Source organism: Tupaia chinensis, unplaced genomic scaffold, assembly GCF_000334495.1.
Source record: "Tupaia chinensis unplaced genomic scaffold, TupChi_1.0 Scaffold000046_3, whole genome shotgun sequence".
Taxonomy (NCBI): Eukaryota; Metazoa; Chordata; class Mammalia; order Scandentia; family Tupaiidae; genus Tupaia; species Tupaia belangeri.
This window is the reverse complement of record NW_006159504.1, coordinates 3,619,279-3,641,832: the sequence shown is the minus strand read 5'-3', so window position 1 is coordinate 3,641,832 and position 22,554 is coordinate 3,619,279. Positions and strand designations below refer to the sequence as shown.

The window sequence follows — 22,554 nt, the reverse complement described above, 5'->3', positions numbered from 1 at the left end:
TGTAGTCGACCATGTTTTGAACCCCGCACCCGGTGGCTTAAACTCCTGCAGGGCGCGTGTGTGCATGTGTGCCCAAGATCCCGAGAGGAGAATGGAGGAGAAGGGATTGTGGCGTGGCCATCCCCCCAGGGAGTGACTTCTCGCTTTCTGTCTCTCTCTGTCTTTCTGGTGAGCACACATGCCCTGTAGCAAAAACCTCTCCAAAAACAACCAAAACAAACAAACGAAAGAATAGAATTTATCTAGCTCATGGTTTGGAGGTCCAAGGTCCAGGATCCTCCCTGGGTGAGAGCCTTCTGCTGGTGGGTGACATGACAGGACAAACGTGAGCATGTCTGTGTTCGTCTCTCTGTCTTACCCCGTCCTTGGAAACCAGCAGTCGATTGTGAGGGCCCCAGCCTGATGCCTACCCACTACCTCCAGTCCCCACCCTCCAACACCACAGCCTTGCGAGGCCTCCTCTGAATATCTTCACAACTGCATCCCAACACATGAACTTCCAGGGGTGGGGAGGGCAAGTGGAGCGCATTGGACCCTTCGCAGTTGTCTTTAAGGGAGAGAATTTGGAGGTATGAAGCCAGTTCTGGGATAGTAAAACAATGTCATTGCTTTTCTATTCCAACAGGAAATATGGGATGTATAAAATCAAAAAGCAAAGACAATCTGAATGACGATGGAATAGATTTGAAGACTCAACCAGTACGTAATACTGACCGAACTATTTATGTGAGAGATCCAACGTCCAATAAACAGCCAAGGCCAGTAAGTAGATAGTCTCAGGGGAGCGTTCCCACGGCAGGATCAAAGCATAGCCGCATACTGTGACCTCCGCTCTGGGATATGTACATGCAGAGATCACACTGATTGCTTAGGCCTGACATCGTTTTTGATAGGGTTCATAACTTAATCTTTTGAAGAGTGTGTAAACATTTTCGGGATGACCAGTCCATTTACTTGTGCAGTAAAGTGGCCTTTAGTAACATTCTCGTGTGTGAAGAAAACTCTTTCATATGACTGGTGCAAAGACCCCACTGCCTGGATACACAGACACAGATAGAGAGAGGCCTGTGTGATTTAGAGTAGATAATGAGAGTCCACAGTGGCCTGGACGTAGAAGGAAATGCTAGATTCAAGTCAGAAGCTCAAGTGGATACTAATGCGTCTTACCCCAACTTTTCTCTCATTCAGAATAGTACAGATATTGATGTGGTCAGGATTTATCAGGAATTAAAAGATATTTTAAAATGCAATACTTTAGCCTTACAACTTTGGGCAAAATCTGCCCTAGACGTTTTATATGAGTGATGTCCTAGTTGACGTATTTTAGAAAAGCTTGGCAAAGAAAGAATGAATATCTCATTTCATGGAAAGGAGGAACAGTGGTTTAGATCACTGCAGCCTTAAGTCCACTGTATTACATGCCTTACATCCGTTACATTTTCCTACCGTCTGCTTTGTATGGAATTCCCCAGCTTTAAGCTGAAAACAGCTTATTCCAGATTAGTTCAAATGCCTTTAGTAAGGAGTTTTACCGTTTCTCTAGTCTGACACGTTTCTAAATGCCTCTCAGCCTTCCCTGCAGGTCAAACACATTTGTCACATGTCAAAGTCACATGTCACCATTGAGCCTGATAAATCAGAGATGGCCTTAACAGAGATATAGAGAGGAAGAGTGAAGACATTGTGGTATTAAGTTCTAGTACATAATGTTTCTGGGTAGATATTCACATTGTAATTTTATATGTGGAAAATACTGAAAATGTATGAGCTTACTAGTACTTTAATAATTTAGTAATAATATATACATAGCAGTATACAAATTTAAAACATTACTTCAGTATATAGACATTTAGAAGTATACATTACATAAATATGATAAGGGATTTTTTTTTTTTAAACAGATTTCAAGGTCTCATCAAAAGGATTTTTTTTTTCCTGGGAACACATTCTTTGATTTTTCTATGCTTTAAACCTCAAGTTTTCTTTTTTCTTTGTCTTTTTCTTTTTTTTTTTTTTTTTGTCTATAAAGGATGAACGAAGATATCTTTTATTTAGAAAAGTAAAAAATGAACAGTACAACGTTACACACCATTTTTTTTCTTGTTCAGGGTAAAGGAAATTAAAAAATAAGTTAGAAAGCAGAAGTAGGAAACGTTTGACATCTTTCAATCCCTCACGCACACCACACGTATTTAATGTGTGTCTTGTTCCATGAGCCCATTAGTGTGCCTTTGCCATGGGCGTCAGTAACACGTGCAGCCCTGGCCGGTGTGGCAAGGTGCAGCCTGGGGATTGATTACCAGGAGCGTCTGAGAAGCGAGGTCAGACTGAAGCAAATGCAGTCAGACTCCAGGAAAAGCCACTTCAAGGAAAGCCCACAGCGGTGGTACATGAGTTGTATAAATGTCTTCTGGTTTTATAAAAAGTGTATGAATCTGTAAATTAGGAGCTCTTTGATATGTGAAAGATTAGCTTGCTGCTTTCAGAATGATTTCATTAGTTTCTCATCGTCTAATTATTTCCACTAAATCATATGAAACGGATAATGCACCCTAATTATGCAAATCTACATGATTAAAAATATCCATAGAAAACATCTTGAAATAAGTATTGAAAGAGAGTAAGGACCTATGGATTTTCCAGCATCACAGTGAGATTCGCATGGGCCGACTTTCATCAGAAATTTAAACTCCAGTACAGTCTTAGCCCTAGTTCATGAAATCACTCCCATGGAGGAGAAGCTGAGAAGTGGCCTGACTCACGGTGCCGGGACTCTGATAGCGCCTTCCTTCGAAGGTGTCGAGAGGTCTCACACAGCCTCGCCCTCAGCATGGCCTTGGGAGACATAGGAACTTGATTTGAAAGGTAATTTAGATGCACTGTTGTACCATCAGCCTTTCCCACTAATTCATCTCCCAACAAAAATGATGGGGACACCATTTGTCCCCATGACAGAGCCCAAGGTCAGCCCAAGAAAGTCTGGGTCAGGACTTGCTTTTAGCTGCTAGTGACAGAGTCCCAGTGACACATTTTTGAACACAGACAGGCAATGCTGGCCTCAGGTGGCAATTCTGCAAAGTCACCAGGGCCTGGCCCTTCCACCTTTTGCTCTGCTGTTCCTGTGTTTGGTTTCCCTGGCTGCCTGGGCTCCTGCCATCACGTATTTCTAGGCAGAAAGGAGGTGAAGGGAAAGGAGAGTCTGCCGAAGGCTCACACAACCATTTGTTTATAGGAAAGCTGCCTTGGGCAGACCCTGTAGCCTAGCGGTAGAGGGAATCAGATCCCACATGGCCACCTGCGGTAGCTTGAAAATCATGCCAGGTGCTGCATGTGTGCCCCGAATCCTGACGGGACGGAGAAGTGGAAGAGAATGAATGGCAGCAAGACCACGTCCGATTGGGAGGCACTTTCTCCCTCTCTGCCTCGCTCTATCACTTTGGCATGTCCATGTGCCCTTTCCCAGGAAAAAAACAAACAAAAACCAAAAGGAAACACTGCCTCCTCCACTAGATAGGAGTCTAGAAAGTTTGGAGGTACAGTCATTGAACTGGGTGAACTGCCACCCCAAATACCTTTAGGGTTCTGTTACCAAATAAGAGGGAGAATCGTGATGGGCTGAACATCCACCAGCCGCTGGCCCGGGCCCGGCTCCCTTTTCACTTCCTGCCGGCTCTGGCAAGGGACTGCTCTGAGAAGCAAGAGCTTTCAGGAGTCATGTAGCTTGTGACCATAGTGCCAGAATTTTCTCTATATATCCTTCTTTCCGGCTTAATAAATTAGCAAATTCAAACATCCTTTGCTACTATTAGAAAAAACAATGCACAACATAAATGTGAGTAAGAAAAGCTACACCTGAATTATTTTCTTCTAACAAATATTCTCTTGTAGGTTCCGGAATCTCAGCTTTTACCAGGACAGAGGTTTCAAACTAAAGGTATGTTTTTATAACAGCATAGTTAATTTGTTTTTCCTCTTAGAGTTTCCATAAATTAGTTGTCCTAGATGTTTGTTTATTTTTTTTCTTTATTTTTTTTCTTGAGAGGTTTTAGCTATAAGGCACGTGCGCTCGCCAGACAGACAGAGAGACACAGAGAGACAGAAAGCGAGAAATCACCCCCCAGGGGGGATGGCCATGCCGCAATCCCTTCTCCTCCGTTCTCCTGTCGGGATCTTGGGCACGCACGCACACGCACCTGCTGTGAGTTTCAAGCCACCGGGTCCAGGACGTGAACCACGGTCGACTACATGGGAGTCCAGTGACAGCCATTACACTAACTGCTGGTCCCTGTTTTGTTTTGTTTTTTTTCTTATGGGAAAATACAAGGGGGGTCTTTGAAAAGTACATGGAAAACATATGTTATGGAAAAGCTATACATGGATTTTAAACATTCGTGACCCCAAAATAAACTCATACTTTAACGCCATTTTTCCATGAGTTTTCTGGAGTCCCTCTGTACACCCAACATAGGACTCAGCATTTTAATCAGCACTAAGTGTGCAACTCAGTGCCATCAAGGACACTCACGTTGCCCTGCAGCCCCCAGCACACCCAGCTCCAGAACGCTGTCATCTTCCCAAACTCAAACTCTCTCCCCACTGAACACTAGCCCTCCACTCCCCCTTTCTCAAGCCCCTGGCAGCCCCCAAGCTACTTTCTGTCCCTGAGTTTCTCTCCGTCCGTCCCCCCGTAAGTGCAGTCCCCGGTGTGTGTTCTTTTGTGCCGGCCTTTTTCTCTGTGCGCCATGTTGAGGTTCCTCTGCGGGAGCGTGTGTGGGAAGTCCTTGCCTTCCCAGGCTGAGCAGCGTCCATGGTGTGGATACACTGCGTTTCATTTGCTGCGTCAGTGAATGTACACGCATTCGGATCATTTTCACAGTTTGACTACCATGTGTCAAGCTGCTGTAAACACAGGAGTATTGCTTCTTTTTTTGTTTTTTGTTTTCTTTTCTTTTGGAGAGGTTTTTGCTATAGGGCGCGTGGGTTCGCCAGACAGAGAGAGAGAGACAGAGAGACAGAAAGAGAGAAATCACCCCCCCCCATCCCCCAGGGTAGATGGCCATGCCGCAATCCTCTTTCCTCCATTCTCCTCTCAGGATCTCAGACACGCACGCACACGTGCCCGGCGTGAGTTTAAGCCACCGGGTCCGGGACTCGAACCCCTGTCGACTACGTGGGAGGCCAGCAACAGAGCTATTACACTAACTGCTGCTCTCAGGAGTATCGCTTCTTAATGTGAGCTGGAGTTGTAGCTGAGCTTGTGCGAGTGTGATAACAGACTCCACGGGGCTCATGGCACGGGGCTTCCTGAGCCCGGCTGGGCAGGAGACACCGTGCCGCAGCTCCCCGCTTGTCTGGTGAGGACTTTCTGGATGGATTCTTACAAGTGTTCCCTCGCGTTCTTCATTTTCAGATCCAGAGGAGCAAGGAGACATCGTGGTCGCATTATACCCCTATGATGGCATCCACCCCGATGACCTGTCCTTCAAGAAAGGGGAGAAGATGAAAGTCCTGGAGGAGTGAGTGCTCCCAATGTGCTGTGGCTGCTGCGCCTTCCGTGGGCCCTGGAGGCCTGCAGACTGTCCTCCAGTGCCACAGCCCTAGCCAGACCCCTTCCCACTGGCACGAGGCCTCCCAGCCTCCTTGCTGTTAACCGGGCTCAGCAGTACGAGGAGCAGGGCTGAGGGCGCTTTCCTTTCAGTGCAGTTGTGGGTGTTCTCCAGGTGGTTTCCCTTCGAAGAAAGCACTGGTTTCTCTCTCTCCTTCCCTCCTTTAAAGTTTCTTTATTCCATGAGAAGAGAGAGAGAGATACCCCAACAGTGGCTTGGGGCCATAATCACCGCAGCTCTAGCCTGTTCTGGCCCCTTCCCGGGTGGGTCGGCCTCGCAGTTGCATTACCACAGCACCACTACCCAGGCCTTGGTTTCTTTCTCTAGCTGTGCCACTTTAAGAAGTCCGGGTGTGGGGCCAGCCAGTGGCGTGATGGTTAAGATGGCTGGATCCCAGATGGCCTACTGCATGATTTGAGGCCAGGACCCTATGGCTAGAAAAACATGTTGGGTGTATGTGCGCCTATAATCCTGAGAAGAGAGTGGAGAAGGGGCAGTGGTGTGGTCATACCTCTTGGGGAAGTGATTTCTCACTCCTCCCCCCCCGCTTTCTGTCTCTCTCCAGTGAGCACACATCCCTTATAGCAAATTTAAAATGTACGTTTGAGGGGGCTAGCAGGTGGTGTGGTGGTTAATGCACTGGACTTCCATGTGGCTGATGTGATTCGAGTCCTAGTCCTGGTGGCTTGAAAATCACTCTGGGCGTGTGTGTGTGTGCAAGTGCCCAAGATCCCGGGAGGAGAATGGAGGAGAAGGGATTGTGGCATGGCCATACCCCTAGCAGGTGATTTCTTGCTTTCCTGTTCACTGTCTCTCTCCTCTCTGGCCAGCACATATGCCCTATGGCAAAAACCTTTAAAAAGGAGTTTGAGTCCATGTGGCACTTGCATGTTGTTTAAAAGGCCATGCTGGGACCAGCAGTTAGTATAATGGCTATGTCGCTGGACTCCCATGTAGTCGACCACGGTTCGTGTCCTGGACCTGGTGGCTTAAAACTCATGCCGGGTGCATGTGCGTGCCCAAGATCCCGAGAGGAGAATGGAGGAGATGGGATTGTGGCATGGCCATTCCCCCTGGGAGTGATTTCTCACTTTCTGTCTCTCTGTCTCTCTCTGTCTGGCTGGCGAGCGCACGCGCCCTTTAGCAACAACCTCTAAAAAAAAAAATAAAAGGCCATGCTATTATATTCAGTTTTGTTACCCAGATTCCGACGGTTTACACCCCCTCTGCCCCAGTTTGACTTCTGGGCACTGTGCTGGGTGTGCTGTCACGTTGGAAAAGCCCCGCCCAGAAGTCCCGGCTGTTCTGTGAAGATGCTGGGACACATCGTCATTTCCTTGACCCCTCCATGCTGAGTCACAGACATGTGACACTCGCCCGGCCACAGGATAGTACTAAGAATAGGGAACTCCACGTATTGTCATCACAGCTTGCTTTTCCTGCTGGTCTGTGTGCAGTGAGGTGCTGCCCTGCCGACAGGGTCAGAGGGGAAGACTCCGTTCTTAAGGAGCAGGTGTTGGTGGCTAAGGGTGTGCTCATGGCCGAGCATGGGCTTGAGCCGCCATGGCCTCACCATGGACAGCCGCGTGACCTTGATGAGTCATGGGACCTCTACCTTGATTTTTCCCCTTGTAGATGGGGTTGCTGTACATGGTACCTGTATGTATGTGTTTATGGGGGGTGGGGCGACTTCAAGTCATCATAGAAAATGTGTGTTATGAAAAACTGAGTGGATTTCAAGTTTTTTCTCACCAAAATAAACTCATTCTTTAACCCCATTTTTCCACAAACTATTTGAAATCCTGTCATCTCTGATGGCTGCGTGGACATCAACTGTGTGGAAGTGAGTGTGGGTTGCAGTTGCCCGCCCTGCCGTCTGGTGTGAGAATTTGAAGGAGAACACGGTGGAGGCTCCTGGCCCACCCCGTCCTCCCCTGCACCAGCTCACCTGCCCCTTCCGGACCTGGCCCGGTCTCCTCCTGGCTCACGTTTGCCCTCTTGTTTAGGCACGGGGCCATGGTGCTGAGGCTTACTTGCTCGGAATTGTTTTACGGTATTCTTTTAGTTTTCCATGGACTCCATCTCTATGGAAGCCAGAGGTGTTAACAAAGGAGTCTGTAACACGGGGACTTCGCCTTACTCTCGACTCCTATTTCTGTAAAGATCCTAAGGCACTTCTTAGCTCTCCTGGGGGGAAGCACAGACTACTTGCTTCTTCTGCAAGATATGAGCCTTTTTGTTTCTTTCTGGAATTTGCTATAGGGTGTGTGTACTTGATGGAGATAGAGAGAGGACAGAGAGAGAGAGAGAGAGAGAGAGAACACCTTCTAGAGAGGATAGCCACACCACAGTTCTTCTCTTCCATTCTCCTCTCAGCCTTTTGGGCATACACTCACACCTGGTGTTTTTGTCAAGCGACCCGGTGCAGGACTGAAGCCACACAGTGGGCCATGTGGGATTGAGCTGCCTCACCACTGCGCCACCAGCTGATAGGAGCCATTCCACCAGCCCTTATCTGTGCAGTGCCGAGCACAGTGGTTCAAGCTCAGGATGGAAGGCTGTTTTCATTTGCTTCAGTCTCTAACTGAATTTCACTCCATCAAGAGTGAATTTTCTCACTGGATTCTGGGGTTCCAAGGATGTTCCTCTTCTTACCCCCTCCCCCTAAACAAGCACCTTAAGACAATTCCTGTTGTAGTTTTGGGTCTCAGATATAAACTTGGATGTGTTTCTGTTCCAGGCATGGAGAATGGTGGAAAGCAAAGTCCCTTTCAACTAAGAGAGAAGGCTTCATCCCCAGCAACTACGTGGCCAAAGTCAACACCTTAGAAACGGAAGAGTGAGTACTTACGTGTCATCTTGGGTGGCAGCGGCAACCGCATCCGATTTCGTGTTGGTGTTGCTCATCTTTTGCCCACCCTGGACCACAGCATCTGTGAAATGTTCAAATGTCCTTTCAGGTGGTTTTTCAAGGATATAACCAGGAAAGATGCAGAAAGGCAGCTTCTGGCACCAGGGAACAGCGCGGGAGCTTTTCTCATCAGAGAAAGTGAAACATTGAAAGGTAGGAAGTCTTATCTGATACTCTTGAGGAAACCATTTTTAGAAACTATTCTACAATTACTAAAGAAAGAAAAAGGTAGGGACCAGCAGTTAGTGTAATGGTTACATTGTTGGACTGCCACGTAGTCGACTGCAGTTCACGTCCCTGATCCGGCAGCTTAAAACTCACACGAGGCGTGTGTGAATGTGTGCTCAAAGTCCTGAGAGGCGAATGGAAGAGAAGGGATTGCGGTGTGGCCATCCCCCCTGGGGGTGATCTCTTGCCTTCTATCTCTTTATTTCTCTATCTGGTGAGTGCACATGCCCTGTAGCAAAAATCTCTATCTAAAAAGAAAAGAAGAAAGAGAGAAAAAGGTGTAGGATGCTCTAATGGTGCAAGTTTTATGGTTTGGTAACAGACAGCAAATTCGAATGATCTGGGTACTGGAAGGAGCACGGACAGCAGGCACTGTCGGGACCAGTTCCTACACTGCTTTGCATTTGCGTTTTATCTAAATAATAAAGCCGCTTGTGTTATTACTTAGAGTAAATCCTGAAATCTTAAGAAAAAGAACATCAAAAAATAACTTTTCAGTTTACCTAAATTATAGCCCTCATGAAGAAGGAAAATGACATGTCGGCAAGACTCACAGCAAACAAAATGTTAGCTTCGTTTTTCAAGAATTTTTATAAGATTTTTTTAATTGATGCATTAAATACATAATTTACATCTTGCACAGCTTTTGTGTGTCTGACAGTGTTGCATAGTGCAGATCTTATTTGCAAAACAGAAACATAACCTTCCCTTACCCTTTACAGGCAGCTTCTCCCTGTCTGTCAGAGATTACGACCCCGTGCATGGCGACGTCATAAAGCACTACAAAATTAGAAGTCTGGACAATGGGGGCTATTACATCTCTCCACGAATCACCTTCCCCTGTATCAGCGACATGATTAAGCATTACCAAAGTAAGTACCAACTGATGTCTGCCAAGGGAGACCATGTTTACCACGACGGGCGTATGGTGGCAAGTGCTATTCTTCTATTACAGCTTTCTAAGCATCCTATTTCTCTTGGAGGAAGTTGGCAGGTCACGTTTTATAACTGATTCTAAATTCATCTGTCATTAAGTACACCCTCCAAGTAAGATTCGATCTTTGTGCATCACTATTCCAGTGCTTTCCACCTAGACGTTGCTGTTTGACATTCGATGTTTCAAAATTACCAAAAAGAAAAATCAGTGTTATTTTTGTACAGGGTATATAGTTTTACAATATGCCTTTAGCTGTCTGGACTAGGAATGCAGGTCTACAGACCCATATCATGAGCACATCTATATATTTATACACACACACATCTACGTATGAAATTAATACATGCTCTTGCTAAAAGAACACAGAAATAATGGCCCACCATCTCTGAAATATTTACGAGTGCTAGTGCTCATTTCGGTGCTCCTTTCTAGCCCTGTGAAAACTATAGCCCGGACTAGCCTTTTGTGGTTGTGGTTAACTTTATTCGTTTATCTCTGCCATGGACAGGAGAGACAGACAGCAACCCAAGAGGGCCTTTGCACTGTGGTCCACCCCCAGCCGCAGATGGCCCCAGATCATGGGCACATGCATGCCCTGCTGCCCAGGGCTGTCTCCAAATGCAAACCTGGAACCTTCGGTGTGGGTCAGCCTCCTAGTGCATTGTGTCCGGCTGAGCCACTGTCAGCCCTCCCACAACCAGCCTTGAGGTTCCTTCCCTGTGACTAAAGTCAGGCAGAGTGGGTGTGGCTACTGCTGCTGTCTACGAATCACTCAAGTTTGCTTAGTCCCCAAACACAGAGAGAGCGAGGAGCCTCCGATTTTGTGGCCTCCTCCCTTCCTCTTCCCCCACTCATTGTCTATCTGGCCAGCGTGTTGAGGGCTGGTGGCGCTCACCTATTCTATTCTGGGCCCAGGTGTGGAGCTCATGCGGCCTCCGTAATCTGAACTCACATTTCATTAGGTGTGGCAGCCTTTCGGGCTCTGCCCGTCTGTTTTGTTTTCTGTTTTCATTTAGTAGTGGTGCTAATGAGTAAAATCAAGTATGTCTGAAAAGAGCTTTTAAGAATTTCAAGTCATGTTTACGCAAAAAGCATTTGAGGTCCACGGACCATGGCAGACAGGGCGTGATGAGGACGAGCCCAGCTTTTCTCACGATACTGTAACACGCACGGTGCTGGGCTTGCTAACCTTCAGCTTCCCTCTCACTTCAGAGCAGTCAGATGGCCTGTGCAGAAGATTGGAGAAGGCTTGTATTAGTCCCAAGCCACAGAAGCCATGGGATAAAGATGCCTGGGAGATCCCCCGAGAGTCCATTAAGCTGGTGAAAAAGCTCGGCGCTGGACAGTTTGGGGAAGTGTGGATGGGTGAGTGCAGACCCGGGGCCAACGTCCACCTGGAGGCAGCAACCGGGAAGTAATGGCTCAGCTGTTTCTTTCTTTCTTTTCTTTTTCTTTTTTTTTTTTTTAAGGTTTTACCATAGGGTTTTTGCACTTGTCTAAGAAAGACAGAGACAGACAGACAGACAGCAAGAGGGAAAGGGAGAAATCATCCCCCGGGGGGATGGCCACACCACAACCCCTTCTCCTCCATTCTCCTCTCGGGATCTTGGGCACGCACACTCACACACTCAGTGTGATTCTCAAGCTGCCGGGTCTATGATTTGAACTGCAGTCAGCCACGTTGGGAGTCCAGCACCTTAACCACCACGCCACCCTCTGGCCCCAGGCTCAGCCTTTCTATGGCTTCTGTGTCAGATTGTGTCTGAAGCATCATTTATTTTGCTTTTCTCTGTCCACCTGGAGCCGAGAAATGCCAGCAAGATCTATCTGTCTACTCGTATTCTTCTTTGTGACTTGGTAATTCTCATAACGTTTATAAAGAAAGGAGCAATGGGTATTTATCCTGTTCACTCTGCCTACCTCTTCATGGTTCTCCCTCATCATCGTATTCTCAGAATGCATATTAAAAAAAAATTATTAGGGACCAGGAGTTAGTGTTATAACTATGTCGCTGAACTCCCACGTAGCCGACTGCGGTTCGAGTCCTGGACCTGGTGGCTTAAACTCACACCAGGCATGTGTACGTGCATGCCCAAGATCCTGAGAGGACAATGGAGAAGAAGGGATTGCAGCGTGGCCACCCCCATGGGGGTTGATTTCTCGCTTTCTATCTCTCTGTCTCTGTCTTTCTGGTGAGTGCACATACCCTATAACAAAAACATTTCAAAAAAAAAAAAAAAAACAATTATTGTCCATGGTCCTGTGCCCTCGCAACAGAGAGGGGGTGTGAAGGAAAGAAAAAACACCCACCAGTGGGGTATGGTCACACAGAATCCTTTGTCCTCAATTCCTCCTGTTAAGATAGTGGGCATGCACCCACATGTGCCTGGTATGTTTTTCAAACCGCCAGAGCTGGGACTTGAACTGCAATCAGACAACTTTGCTTATCCACACTTTTTGCAATTTTGGAACTCAAATTGTGATCAGCCATGTGGGATCCAGCTTCCTTCTGAGCTACAGGGCCAACCCTGGGTACACAAGTTATTTTATATTTAAATATGTGTATTATGTTTATATATGATATTATATATGTGTATATGTAATATATATCTATATTATATGTATATAACATATATTAAATATATATTAGTATATAATGACTGTTAAATATATTGGGTCATCAGAAAAGTCATGACACGTTTTTGCACAGAGAAACAGAAAAATGCATCATGGTTTTTTATATAAACATAAAGTACATTTTTTTAATGAGATTTTTGCTATAGGGTGTGTGCACTCACCAGAAAGACAGAGACAGAAAACGAGAAATCACCCCCCAGGGGGGTTGGCCATGCCGCAATTCCTTCTCCTCCATTCTCCTCTCGGGATCTTGGGCACACACACACACGCGCCCGGCGTGAGTTTAAGCCACCGGGTCTGGGACTTGAACCACGGTAAACTACATGGGAGTCCAGCAACATTACGCTAACTGCTGGTCCCATAAAGTACATATTTAAATACAAAATGTGTATCCAGGGGTGGCCCTGTAGCTCAGCGGCTAAGGAGACTGGATCCACTTGAGATTAAGTATATTATATTGATATATAAATACATGAATTTTATATCATATAATTAATATGTAATATTAACATATTTATATTTTTCCAGTTGTCCGAGGTTGTGTGCACTCACTAGAGAGACAGTGCGGTGGGGAGAGAGGGGGAAAGTACCCCTCCTGAGGTGTCACACTGCAGTCTCTTCCCCTGTTTCTCCCCCTGTCAGATTTGGGGCGTGCACGGACACATTCAGTGTGGTTTTCAAGCTGCTGAGACCAGGACTTGAACTACGATCAGCCAGATGGGATCTGACTTCCCTTAACCGCTAGGCCATCGGGCTGGCCCAAGGTGTACATTTTAAGTTCAAGAAATGTGCTTTCATCTCAGAGTTTAGGGTTCTTTGGCTTGAGAGGAAGCCTTGCATTTTAAAGAATTATTTTATTTGACTTTATTTTAACCAGAGAGCGACAGAGTGAAAGAGAGAAAGAAAGAAAGGGAAAGGGAAAAAGCAAGCTCCCAAGTTCAGGTCGGCCCTGTGGGAGTCCAGAGCCCTTAACCGACATAATACCTGCTGGCCCCTATCATTATAATAATAATTATTATTATTATTATTATTAAAAATTTGACCAGAGAGAGAGAGAGAGAGAGAAAGCGAGAAAACAAGCTGCCAGATCCGGGACTCAAACCGCAGTGGGTCATGTGGGAGTCCAGCGCCTTAACTGCCACGCCACCCACCAGCCCAGTGATTCATTTTTTTCTTGAGTTAAGTATCGCCTTCTTAGGCCAGCAAGAACACTGAAACTATAGCAGTGGCTTTCTCCAGGCCATAGTTTTTGCTCATCCCCTTTCTAAAGTTTTTATAGTGAGTGTGAATTTTTGTGATAAGAATTTAAAACAAAAGACTTTTTAACGCACCGTGTTCCCTCTGAGGTTCTAACTGAAAATGCAGTTCCTTCTGGAAAGGGTGGAGTACTAGGTCTCTCGTGCTCTCAGGCTCACGTTCTCTGTCCAGCTTTGTGTGAGTGGAAACTGACTGACTTGTAATGAGGGAAGCTCTCTAGCCCAGCTGAGCAGACTCTGGAGGCTTTCTCTTTCTTCTTTTGTTCGTTTTCCTTTATTTATGATACCGAGCGAATGTGAAGAGCGAGCGTGAGAGGAGCACCCCCCAGAGGGGTGGCTGTGCCGCGGTCCCCTTCCTCTAGCCCTCCAACCCTGCAGACCCTCAGCGCTCAGCGCTCACACCCTCAGTGTGCTTCAGGCTGGCTAGGCTGGAGACTCGCACTGCGGTCGCCATGTGGGGTCTGGCTTCTCTTGAGCATACTCCCTCCCCACCATGGAGTCGGTCCTGTGTTTATTTCTCAAATCCGCAGAATAGGGGCAGGCTCAGTATAATAAACATCGCAGGCCCTTCGCCTGGATTCAATGGTCATTAACATTTTGCTGTATTTACTTTTTTATTTTATCTCTGGGAGAAACAGAGAAAGAGAGGGAGAGAGGTACCCCTGAAAGGTTCTTCATGCCCTGATCCAGCCCAGCCTTGGCCAGCCGCAAATCATGGGAATGCCTGCATGCCAGGTGTGCTCACAGAGGTTCCAGGGCGGGAACCCGGGACCTTCCCATGTGGGTCCAGTTCCATTACTGCTGCACCATTGCCTGGCCCCTGCTTTATCTTTTAATCTCTGTGTGGACACACCCATCGTTGTTGGGCCCCTGAGAGCAAGCTTCAAACGTGACTAAATACTGGACCGTGTGTGTCCCCAGGGCAGGGCCACTATCTTACACAATGCAGTGGTCACACTCAGGAAATCTAACATCTATACCTGCTGTCACCTGATACAGAGTTGATATGTGAATTCCCCAGGGGTCCCAAGAATGTCCTTTAGGCCATTTTCCCCAACCTGTTTGCACTCAGTCCACATGTCTTTAGTCTCCTGTGATCTGGGCTGACCCTTCTCCTAGCTTGTCTCTCACAAGATTGACCTTGCAGAACACCGGTTGGTGGTCTGTAGACTGGCCTCATTTGGAACACTCGTGATCTGGCCCAGCTGTGTCTTGGCGAACGGCCTCCAAGCTCCCAGGTGATGCTGGGTTCTCAGGATGTCCATCAGAAGGTGCATGATATTAATTGGTTCCTTTCTTGTTGATCATCTGTCCGATTTGGCTTAAGGAAATCCACCAGATTTCTCCCCATGACTTTTCACTCTTTTGTAATGAATAAATAATCTGTGTGGGGATTCATGTGTAAAGCAGCTTTTCCCGAATGGCTTTAGGGTGGTCTGCTCATTGCAAGTCCTCCTCCCTTCTCCACGAACACTGAAGACCTTCCTGTCTGTCTCCCAGTCTCCCCACACACCTCCACTCTGACCCCACCAACTCCCTTCAGGACCCAGGGACTCCCGCCTTCTCTCCCTGGCTTCCTCTTTCAAGGCTTATCTCTTCATTGAGAGTATGGGCAGGAGCAAACTTCTCATGGTCACATCGACTTGTGCTCCGAGTCTCTGGGTCCATGGGAGTGCTCCTCCTCAAAGCATTGATGAGGACTTAGAGTGGGAGGAGAGGGCTGGGTGGGAGGGGAAGTAGACCACAGAAGGAGGGAAGCGAGGCGTGTACCAGCTGTCGGCTGTTGTGTCTGTTGGCTGTGTTCCAGGAACATTGTCATCAATTTTCTCACGCACTCCCTGCAGTACCGCTGTAAGACAGGCATTATTGTCACCATTTAATAAAAGAAGACACTGAAGGAATTTGCCCAAGATCTTTCAAGGCAGAGAGAGAGCCATACCACTCTGTCCTCCAAGAACCCTGGACTCAATTGCTTGTTCAGTTAATGCAACATTCCCAACCTCAGTCTTCACATCAGTGAAATGGGTGAACACTCTCAGAGTTGTTGAAAGGAAGAAGATTATGCATCAGAAGTGTCGTCCAGAGTCTGGCTTTATGTGCTCTATTTTTTTTTTCCATGTTTGACTACTTGCTGGATTTCCTCTTTTGATGGATCTTCTCCCATTTTATCATGCAACTAAGCTGTAAATAATCCAGTCAGATCTTCCTATGAATGTTTGCCAGTGAAGGAATTACCTATATGTCATGAGGGAAAATGTAGGGGTAGCCTCACTGGGGTGCCCCTGTCCTTGTGAAACAGTATCCTTCCTGTGTACAAAGTGATGGCTTGGGACTTCGTTCCGCCTCCCCATGAGGATCTGTGAAGGAAGGTAGGATGAGGCTAGGCCTGTGGGCTCTCTGCACTTGAGGCTAAGTAGCAGCAAGCCAAGGACCTTCCACTCCAACTGCTCGGATGAACTGTGCATCTATGAATTGTATCTCAGTAACAGTATTTGAGAAGATGCGCTTGCTGTCGGATGGTGTCAGGCGTCAGGAATGCTGCTGTCAGCTGTGTTGTCAGAGCACCTTCCCGGGCACCCGGCAAAGGTGGGCGCTTCTCTGTAGTCATTAGCAGCCAGGATGAAAAAGCCACAGGGCACAATAGTGAAATAGGAAATGGCTGGGCCACTGCTGATCTGGGAAGTTACCAACCTGAGTGGGGAGAGGTTCAGAGAGTCCTCTTAGATGCTCTTTAAAAGTTACTTGAGCAAGCCAGGCTATGAAGAAGAGGCATTGTATGTCCCCACTTAATATATACCGAGGGTCTGCACTCTGTGACTGAAACTAATTGACTAAAGTATGTAGAAACACAATAAATGGATGTGAATTCCAGATATAGTGTGTGTGAAAGAGTAAAGTCTGAGGAAGGACATTTAGAAGAAAAATAGAGAGGCAAAGCATTAATGGGACAAAGAAATGTGGTATTATCTGTTGAAGATAATTTTATAGTATTATCATCTGGACTAGGGAGAAATGTACACATGTTGGAACATTGACTTTGTAAGCTAAGTAACGTGATTGAATGTATAAAAGAACAAGAAATTTTAAAATAAATAAATAAATACATTTAAGAAAAAGTTACTTGAGGGGCCAGCAGGTGGCATAGGGGTTGGAGCACTAGATTCCCACATGGCTGACCATGGTTCAAATCCTGGACCTGGTTGCTTGCTTTTTCACTTTTTATCTCACTCTCTTTCTCCCTCTCTCTTTGTCTCTTTCTCCCTCTCTCTTTATGGTGAGCATGTGTACCCTATAGCAAATTTAAAAATAATAATAATAATAAATAAAGTTAAATTTTTTTTTAAGTTATTCAAGGGCTGTTCGTAAGAGGAACGGTGATGTCTGTAGCAGCCCCGTGATGGCAGAGGTCAGAGGCACCATTTCCCTGTTCAGCTTGCCTGTTCCAGAGAAACTGAAAAAGGCTGAGCCAGCAGGGAGTCAGGAGCAGGCGCAGGAGGCAGAGCACGCCTGAGTCCACCACTACACCCCACTGTGTCCTAAGGGAGAGCAGGCCTGAGCCCACCCCCTACACCTCACTGTGTCCTGAGGCAGAGCACGCCTGAGCCCACCCCCTACACCTCACTGTGTCCTGAGGCAGAGCACGCCTGAGCCCACTCGCTACACCCCACTGTGTCCTAAGGGAGAGCATGCCTGAGCCCACCCCCTACACCCCGCTGTGTCCTGAGGCAGAGCACGCCTGAGCCCACCCTCTACACCCCGCTGTGTTCTGAGGCAGAGCACACCTGAGCCCACCACTACACCTCGCTGTGTCTTAAGGCTCTAGACTGGGCTGAAGTCGCAGGCCTGGAACTCAAGCCCATTGGTCCTTTCTGGGATCAAGGAAACCTTTTTGCTTTGATTCCAGATACACTGTATCCCCCTGCCTGTTCTCTCCCTTTCCCATTCCTGAGCTCCCACTGGGCCATGTACTAAATGTTCACAGTTTGGTTTTTGTTTGGTTGTTTCTGTAATTACCAGAGGGCACTCGCCAGAGAGAGACAGAGAGAGGAAGAGGGGGAAAACACCTTGCATGGTCACTCCACAATGCCTTCTGTTCCGTTTCTCTATCCTGTTGGGATTTTGGACATGCATGCACATGTGCCCTGCATGTTTTTCAAGCTGCCTGGGCCAGGATTTGAACTGCGGTCGTCCATGCGGGATCCAGATCACTTAACCATTAGGCTACAGGGCCAGACTCACATTTTGGTTTTAGGGAACTTTTATTTGGAGTGTACTCATTTGATCCCTGGGAAAAACAGGTTAAAGGGGGAGGAGGAGATAGAGCTTTGGATACTTCAAAAAGTTCGTGGGAACGTCCATATTATGAAAAAAATATGAATCGATTTACACATTTTTTGCATCAAAATGAACTGGTATTTAAATTTCATTTCCCAATAGAGCATGGACTCTACAATCCTTTTTCCTTCATTCCTCCTTCGCATTAAGATTTTGGACTCATGCACCTGGTATTCTTTCAAGCTAATGGGGTAGGGATTTGAACCAGTTGGTGATGTGGGATCTGACTGCCTTAGCTACTGCTCTGTGGGGCTGGCCTACTTCATAACCACTTGCAAGTGTACAGGGCAGGATGTAACCCACATTCACATTGTGTGGGACCAACCTTGAAAATACCCTTTCATCTTAGAAAACTGAGCTTCTGTGTCCTTTAAACAGTCCTCACTCGCCTCTCCTGGCAGCCCCCGACAACCACTGTCCTACTTTCCTGTGAAATCGACTACTCTGGCTATCTCATATCAATGGAACCTCCGGTATTTGCCCCTTTGTGACTGGCTTATTTCACTTCACATGTCTTCAGAGTTTGTTCGCATTATAGCATGCATCAGAATTTCCTTGCCTTTTTTTCTTCTTCTTCTTTTATTTTTTTTGTTTTTACCATAGGCCATGTGCACTTGCTGGAGAGAAACAGAAAGTGAGAAATCACCCCTCAGGGGGATGGACACTCCATAGTCCCTTCCCCTTCATTCTCCTCTCAGGATTTTGGGAATGCACCACACACACCCAGCGTGATTTTCAAGCCACTGGGTCCAACAGTCCATGGAGGAGCCCAGTGCCTTTAACCACCATGCCACCTGCTAGCCCCAGGATTTCCTTCCTTTTAAAGGCTGGATAATGTTCCCTTAGGGTATATATTACATTTTGTTTATCTGTTTATCCCCCGATGGACAGTGGGCTGCTTCCACCTCTCAGAAGCTGTGTGTGACGCCGCTGTGAATACAGGTACACAAACACCTCTTCGAGATCCTGGTTTCCACCTTCAAGTGGAATCGCTAGATCCTCCGATACTTCCGTTTTTAATTTTTTTGAAAAACTACCATACCATTTCCCATACAGCTCCATCATTTTACATTCCCATCGACAGCGTATGAGGATTCTAATTCCTCCGCATCCTCACAGGGTTTGGTTTGATCTTTCCCTTGAGCACTTGTTTGTTCAGTGGCCGTTTCAGGAGAGCACCGCGTGAGGTGCTGGCTAGTGACGTGGGTCTTCTCCTGTGCTCACTGGCTCCTTCGGTACCTTCTTTAGAAAGCGTTACTTGCAAATCTTTCACCCGTTTTTAAAATCAAGACTTGCTACTAATTATTTGACCTGCTAATAATGTTTTAAAAGGCAGAAGCAGTAGCCTCATTTAATTGGGGTTGTTATAGAACCTTGCTCGTAGGGATGGCACGAGGAAGTACCTGTGCAGGCATGTGCTCAGTCTGGTTGACAGCGCTCAACTACTAGATGTCGAATACTGGGACCAGCAGGTGGCGTGGTGGTTAAGGGCGCTGGACTCCCACATGGCAGTCCAGTTCGAGTCCTAAACCTGGCAGCTTGCTTTCTCACTTTCTCTCTGTCCCTCTCTGGTCAAATTAAAAATAAACTAATAAATAAAGTTAAATAATTATTTTAAAAAGTTGAATACTATTATTAAGATAAAGGAGATATGGTTCCATTAGAACAAAAATATAAAAAGAGGGGAGAAACTACCCAGGACTTCTGTACTGAGCAAAAGTTGTTTCTTTAACTAATTTTTTTTTTTTCATTTTGAGGTAATTGTCGATACACATGAAATTGTAAGAAAGAATGAAATGTATGTTTACATAAAAATGTGTACATGGGAGTTGAAAGCAGCATTATTCCTAATAGCCAAAAAGTGTGCACAACCAAAAGTCCATCAGATGATGAGTGGATAAATGAATTGTGGTATTCCCATAACCAGAATATAAAAGAAGAACTGCCACATACTGCAGAATGGATGAATCTAAAAATACCATGCCAAGTAAAAGACGTCAGTTATGAGCCGTCAGGTGGCGTGGTGGTAAACGTGCTGGATTCCCACATGGCTGACTGCGGTTTGAGTCCCTGACCTGGTGGCTTGCCTTCTCGCTTTCCCTCTCTCTCTCTGTTTCTCTCTGGTGGGCACACATACATTATAGCAAATTAAAAGATAATACTAATAAAAATACCAATTATAAAGGGGTACATGATTCCATTTACATGAAATGTCCAGAATAGGCAAATCTGTAAAAACATAAAATAGATAACTAGTTGCCTAGGGTGGGGCGCTGGACAGAGGGGAGTGAGTGCTGAGGGGTTTGGGACTTCCTTCTGAGGGGACGAAAACATTCTGAGGTTGGGTGTGGTCACTGTCACACAGCTCTGAATGCAAAGACTTGAATCACAGGCTCTAGGGGGGTTTTCAGTGTAGCTGGCACATCTATAAAGGTAGAAATACAAAGTCCCATGTACCCTTGACTCATTTATTTAAATTTGATCAGGGAGGGACAGAGTGAGAGAAAGAGAAAATGAGAAAGCAAGTCACCTGGTCTGGGACTTGAACCACGGTCGACCATATGGAAGTCCAGTGCTCTTAACCACCGTGCGACCTGCTGGCCCTGGTAGTTGTCTTCTAATTGTGCTTTTCTCCTTCTAGTCTTGAATGGAAGAAAGGAAGGAAGGGAAGGACCAAGAGAAAGAAGGAGGAGGGGTGGCAGGGTACGAAAGAAAAGGAGAGAAGAAATTTTATGAAGAGATGACAGAAGGAAAAAAAAGAGCAGAGACCTTTTGTCCATATGCTTTGTGAGTTTGGCTGTCAGCCAAGTTCCTTCTCAGCTTTGGAAATGATCCCAATATGTCGAATGCATTTAGCAGAGGAATACTGGGAGTGAAACCAAAGAACAGTGATTGGAGAGGCCGTGGTTCAAGTCCGAGGTGGAAGGGTGCACCCATCCGGTGTGTGTATGCGCGTCTCGTCCTGACTGCCGTGGGCTGGGATAATAGCGCAGTCTGTGTGATGCAGAGCTGCCAGAATTGAGTTGTTTCTCACAGGATAGCAAGCTAGTTTTTTCATTGATGGGGGGAAAATTAAATAATCACTGCTAAGCAAGTAAGTTAATATTTTTGCTAAGTGTGAGGAATTGCTCGTAGACCACCCGTCGCATTTTACGGTCTGACTGTTTTAGTCTGAAATCCAGTGAGCAAGCACTAGGAAGTGATCTGTTCTCTGGAGGGGAAGAGAACGAGGTGTCTCTGCCTCCAGCTGCTTCCTCCCGCCTGTGTGATCCTCATGACTTCTGACCTGGGCCGCACGTTTCCTCTCTGGATTGTTCTATTCCAGGGGAACTGACTGGCCGGTGATGCTGCGGGTGGTTTCCTCTTCCTCCCTGGTCTATGAGGAGGCTTTGTGAGAGAGAGGAAACTAAAAATTTTTATTTTATTAAGGCTTTTGCCATTAGGGTGCATGTGCCTGCCAGAGACAGAGACAGCAAGAGGGAAAGTGAGAAATTGCCCCCCAGAGAGGATAGGCATGCTGCGGCCTTTCTCCATTCTTCTCATGGGATTTTGGGCATGCACGTATGCGTTCCTGGTGTGATTTCCAAGCTGCCAGGTCTGGGACTTGAACTGTGGTTGGACGTGTGGGAGTCCAGAGCCCTAACCACTACGCTACCTGCTGGTCTCATGGGAACTTTTTTTTGGGGGGAGGGGGTAGAGGTTTTTGCCATAGAGAGCGTGCGCTCGCTAGACAGACAAAGAGACAGAGAGACAGAAAGCGAGAAATCACCCCCCAAGGGGATGGCCACGCCACAATCCCTTCTCCTCCATTCTCCTCTTGGGATCTTGGGCACACATGCATACACGCCCAGCGTGAGTTTTAAGCCACTGGGTCCAGGACTCGAACCGCGGTTGACTACATGGGAGTCCGGCGACATAGCTATTACACTAACTGCTGGTCCCTCATGGAAACTTTTTTTTAAAAAATTTGCTAGAGGGTGTGTGGACTGACCAAAGAGACAGAGAGAAGGAAAGGAGAAAACACCTCTCATGGGGCATGGTCGTGACACATCCTCCCCCCACCTCCCGAGTCTCCCACTTTTTGGGATTTTGGGCACACACACACACACACACACACACACACACATACACACACATCTAGATTGTTCCTCAAGTCTCCGGATTAGGGGCTCCAGTTCCAATCCCATTTGGGATCTGGCTGTCTTAAACACCAGGCCATGGAGTCAACCCAGGACATTATGTCAAATTAGATTTTGCTTGATAAATTCTCATTGGAAACAAGTGCATCAAAACTATTCACTAAGCAACTTCCAAAATCAATTGCATGCATTTCAAAAAAAAAAAAAAAACACAAACACCTTCCATTTTTTGATACTGAGACCCCCTTTTAAAGAAATCATATCAGGCTCTTCAGAGAGAGAGAATGATCCCCCCAGACAGGGCCCCTACTTCAGTCCACCTCTAACCTCTGCCAGCCAGGATCATAGGTGCATGAAGGTACCCAGCACATACAAGCCAGTCCCGGGACGTGAACCCAGTCCCTTCCCACGAGGCCCAGCATGGGCTCGGGTACTGCTGCACCATCCCAGTACCACTTTTTTTTTTCTTTTTTTTTTTTTTTTTTTTACCGCGGGTCCAATTTCC

General features: G+C 46.6%; 1 protein-coding gene across 2 annotated transcripts in view; it reads left to right on the top strand.

Annotated features, from left to right (window-relative positions):
- The first annotated feature begins 630 nt into the window (after positions 1-630).
- The window catches only part of LYN (LYN proto-oncogene, Src family tyrosine kinase), an 88,067-nt gene continuing 66,143 nt past the window's right edge, over positions 631-22,554 (top strand). Inside the window, exons 1-7 of one of the 2 annotated variants that reach the window (XM_006140877.3) lie at positions 631-699; positions 3,889-3,934; positions 5,411-5,516; positions 8,347-8,445; positions 8,567-8,670; positions 9,468-9,617; positions 10,895-11,047. In XM_006140877.3, the coding sequence (XP_006140939.1) occupies positions 631-699; positions 3,889-3,934; positions 5,411-5,516; positions 8,347-8,445; positions 8,567-8,670; positions 9,468-9,617; positions 10,895-11,047 (727 nt within the window). Of the gene's footprint in view, positions 763-3,888; positions 3,935-5,410; positions 5,517-8,346; positions 8,446-8,566; positions 8,671-9,467; positions 9,618-10,894; positions 11,048-22,554 lie in introns of both variants that reach the window. The other variant, XM_006140876.3, reaches the window with a different exon arrangement.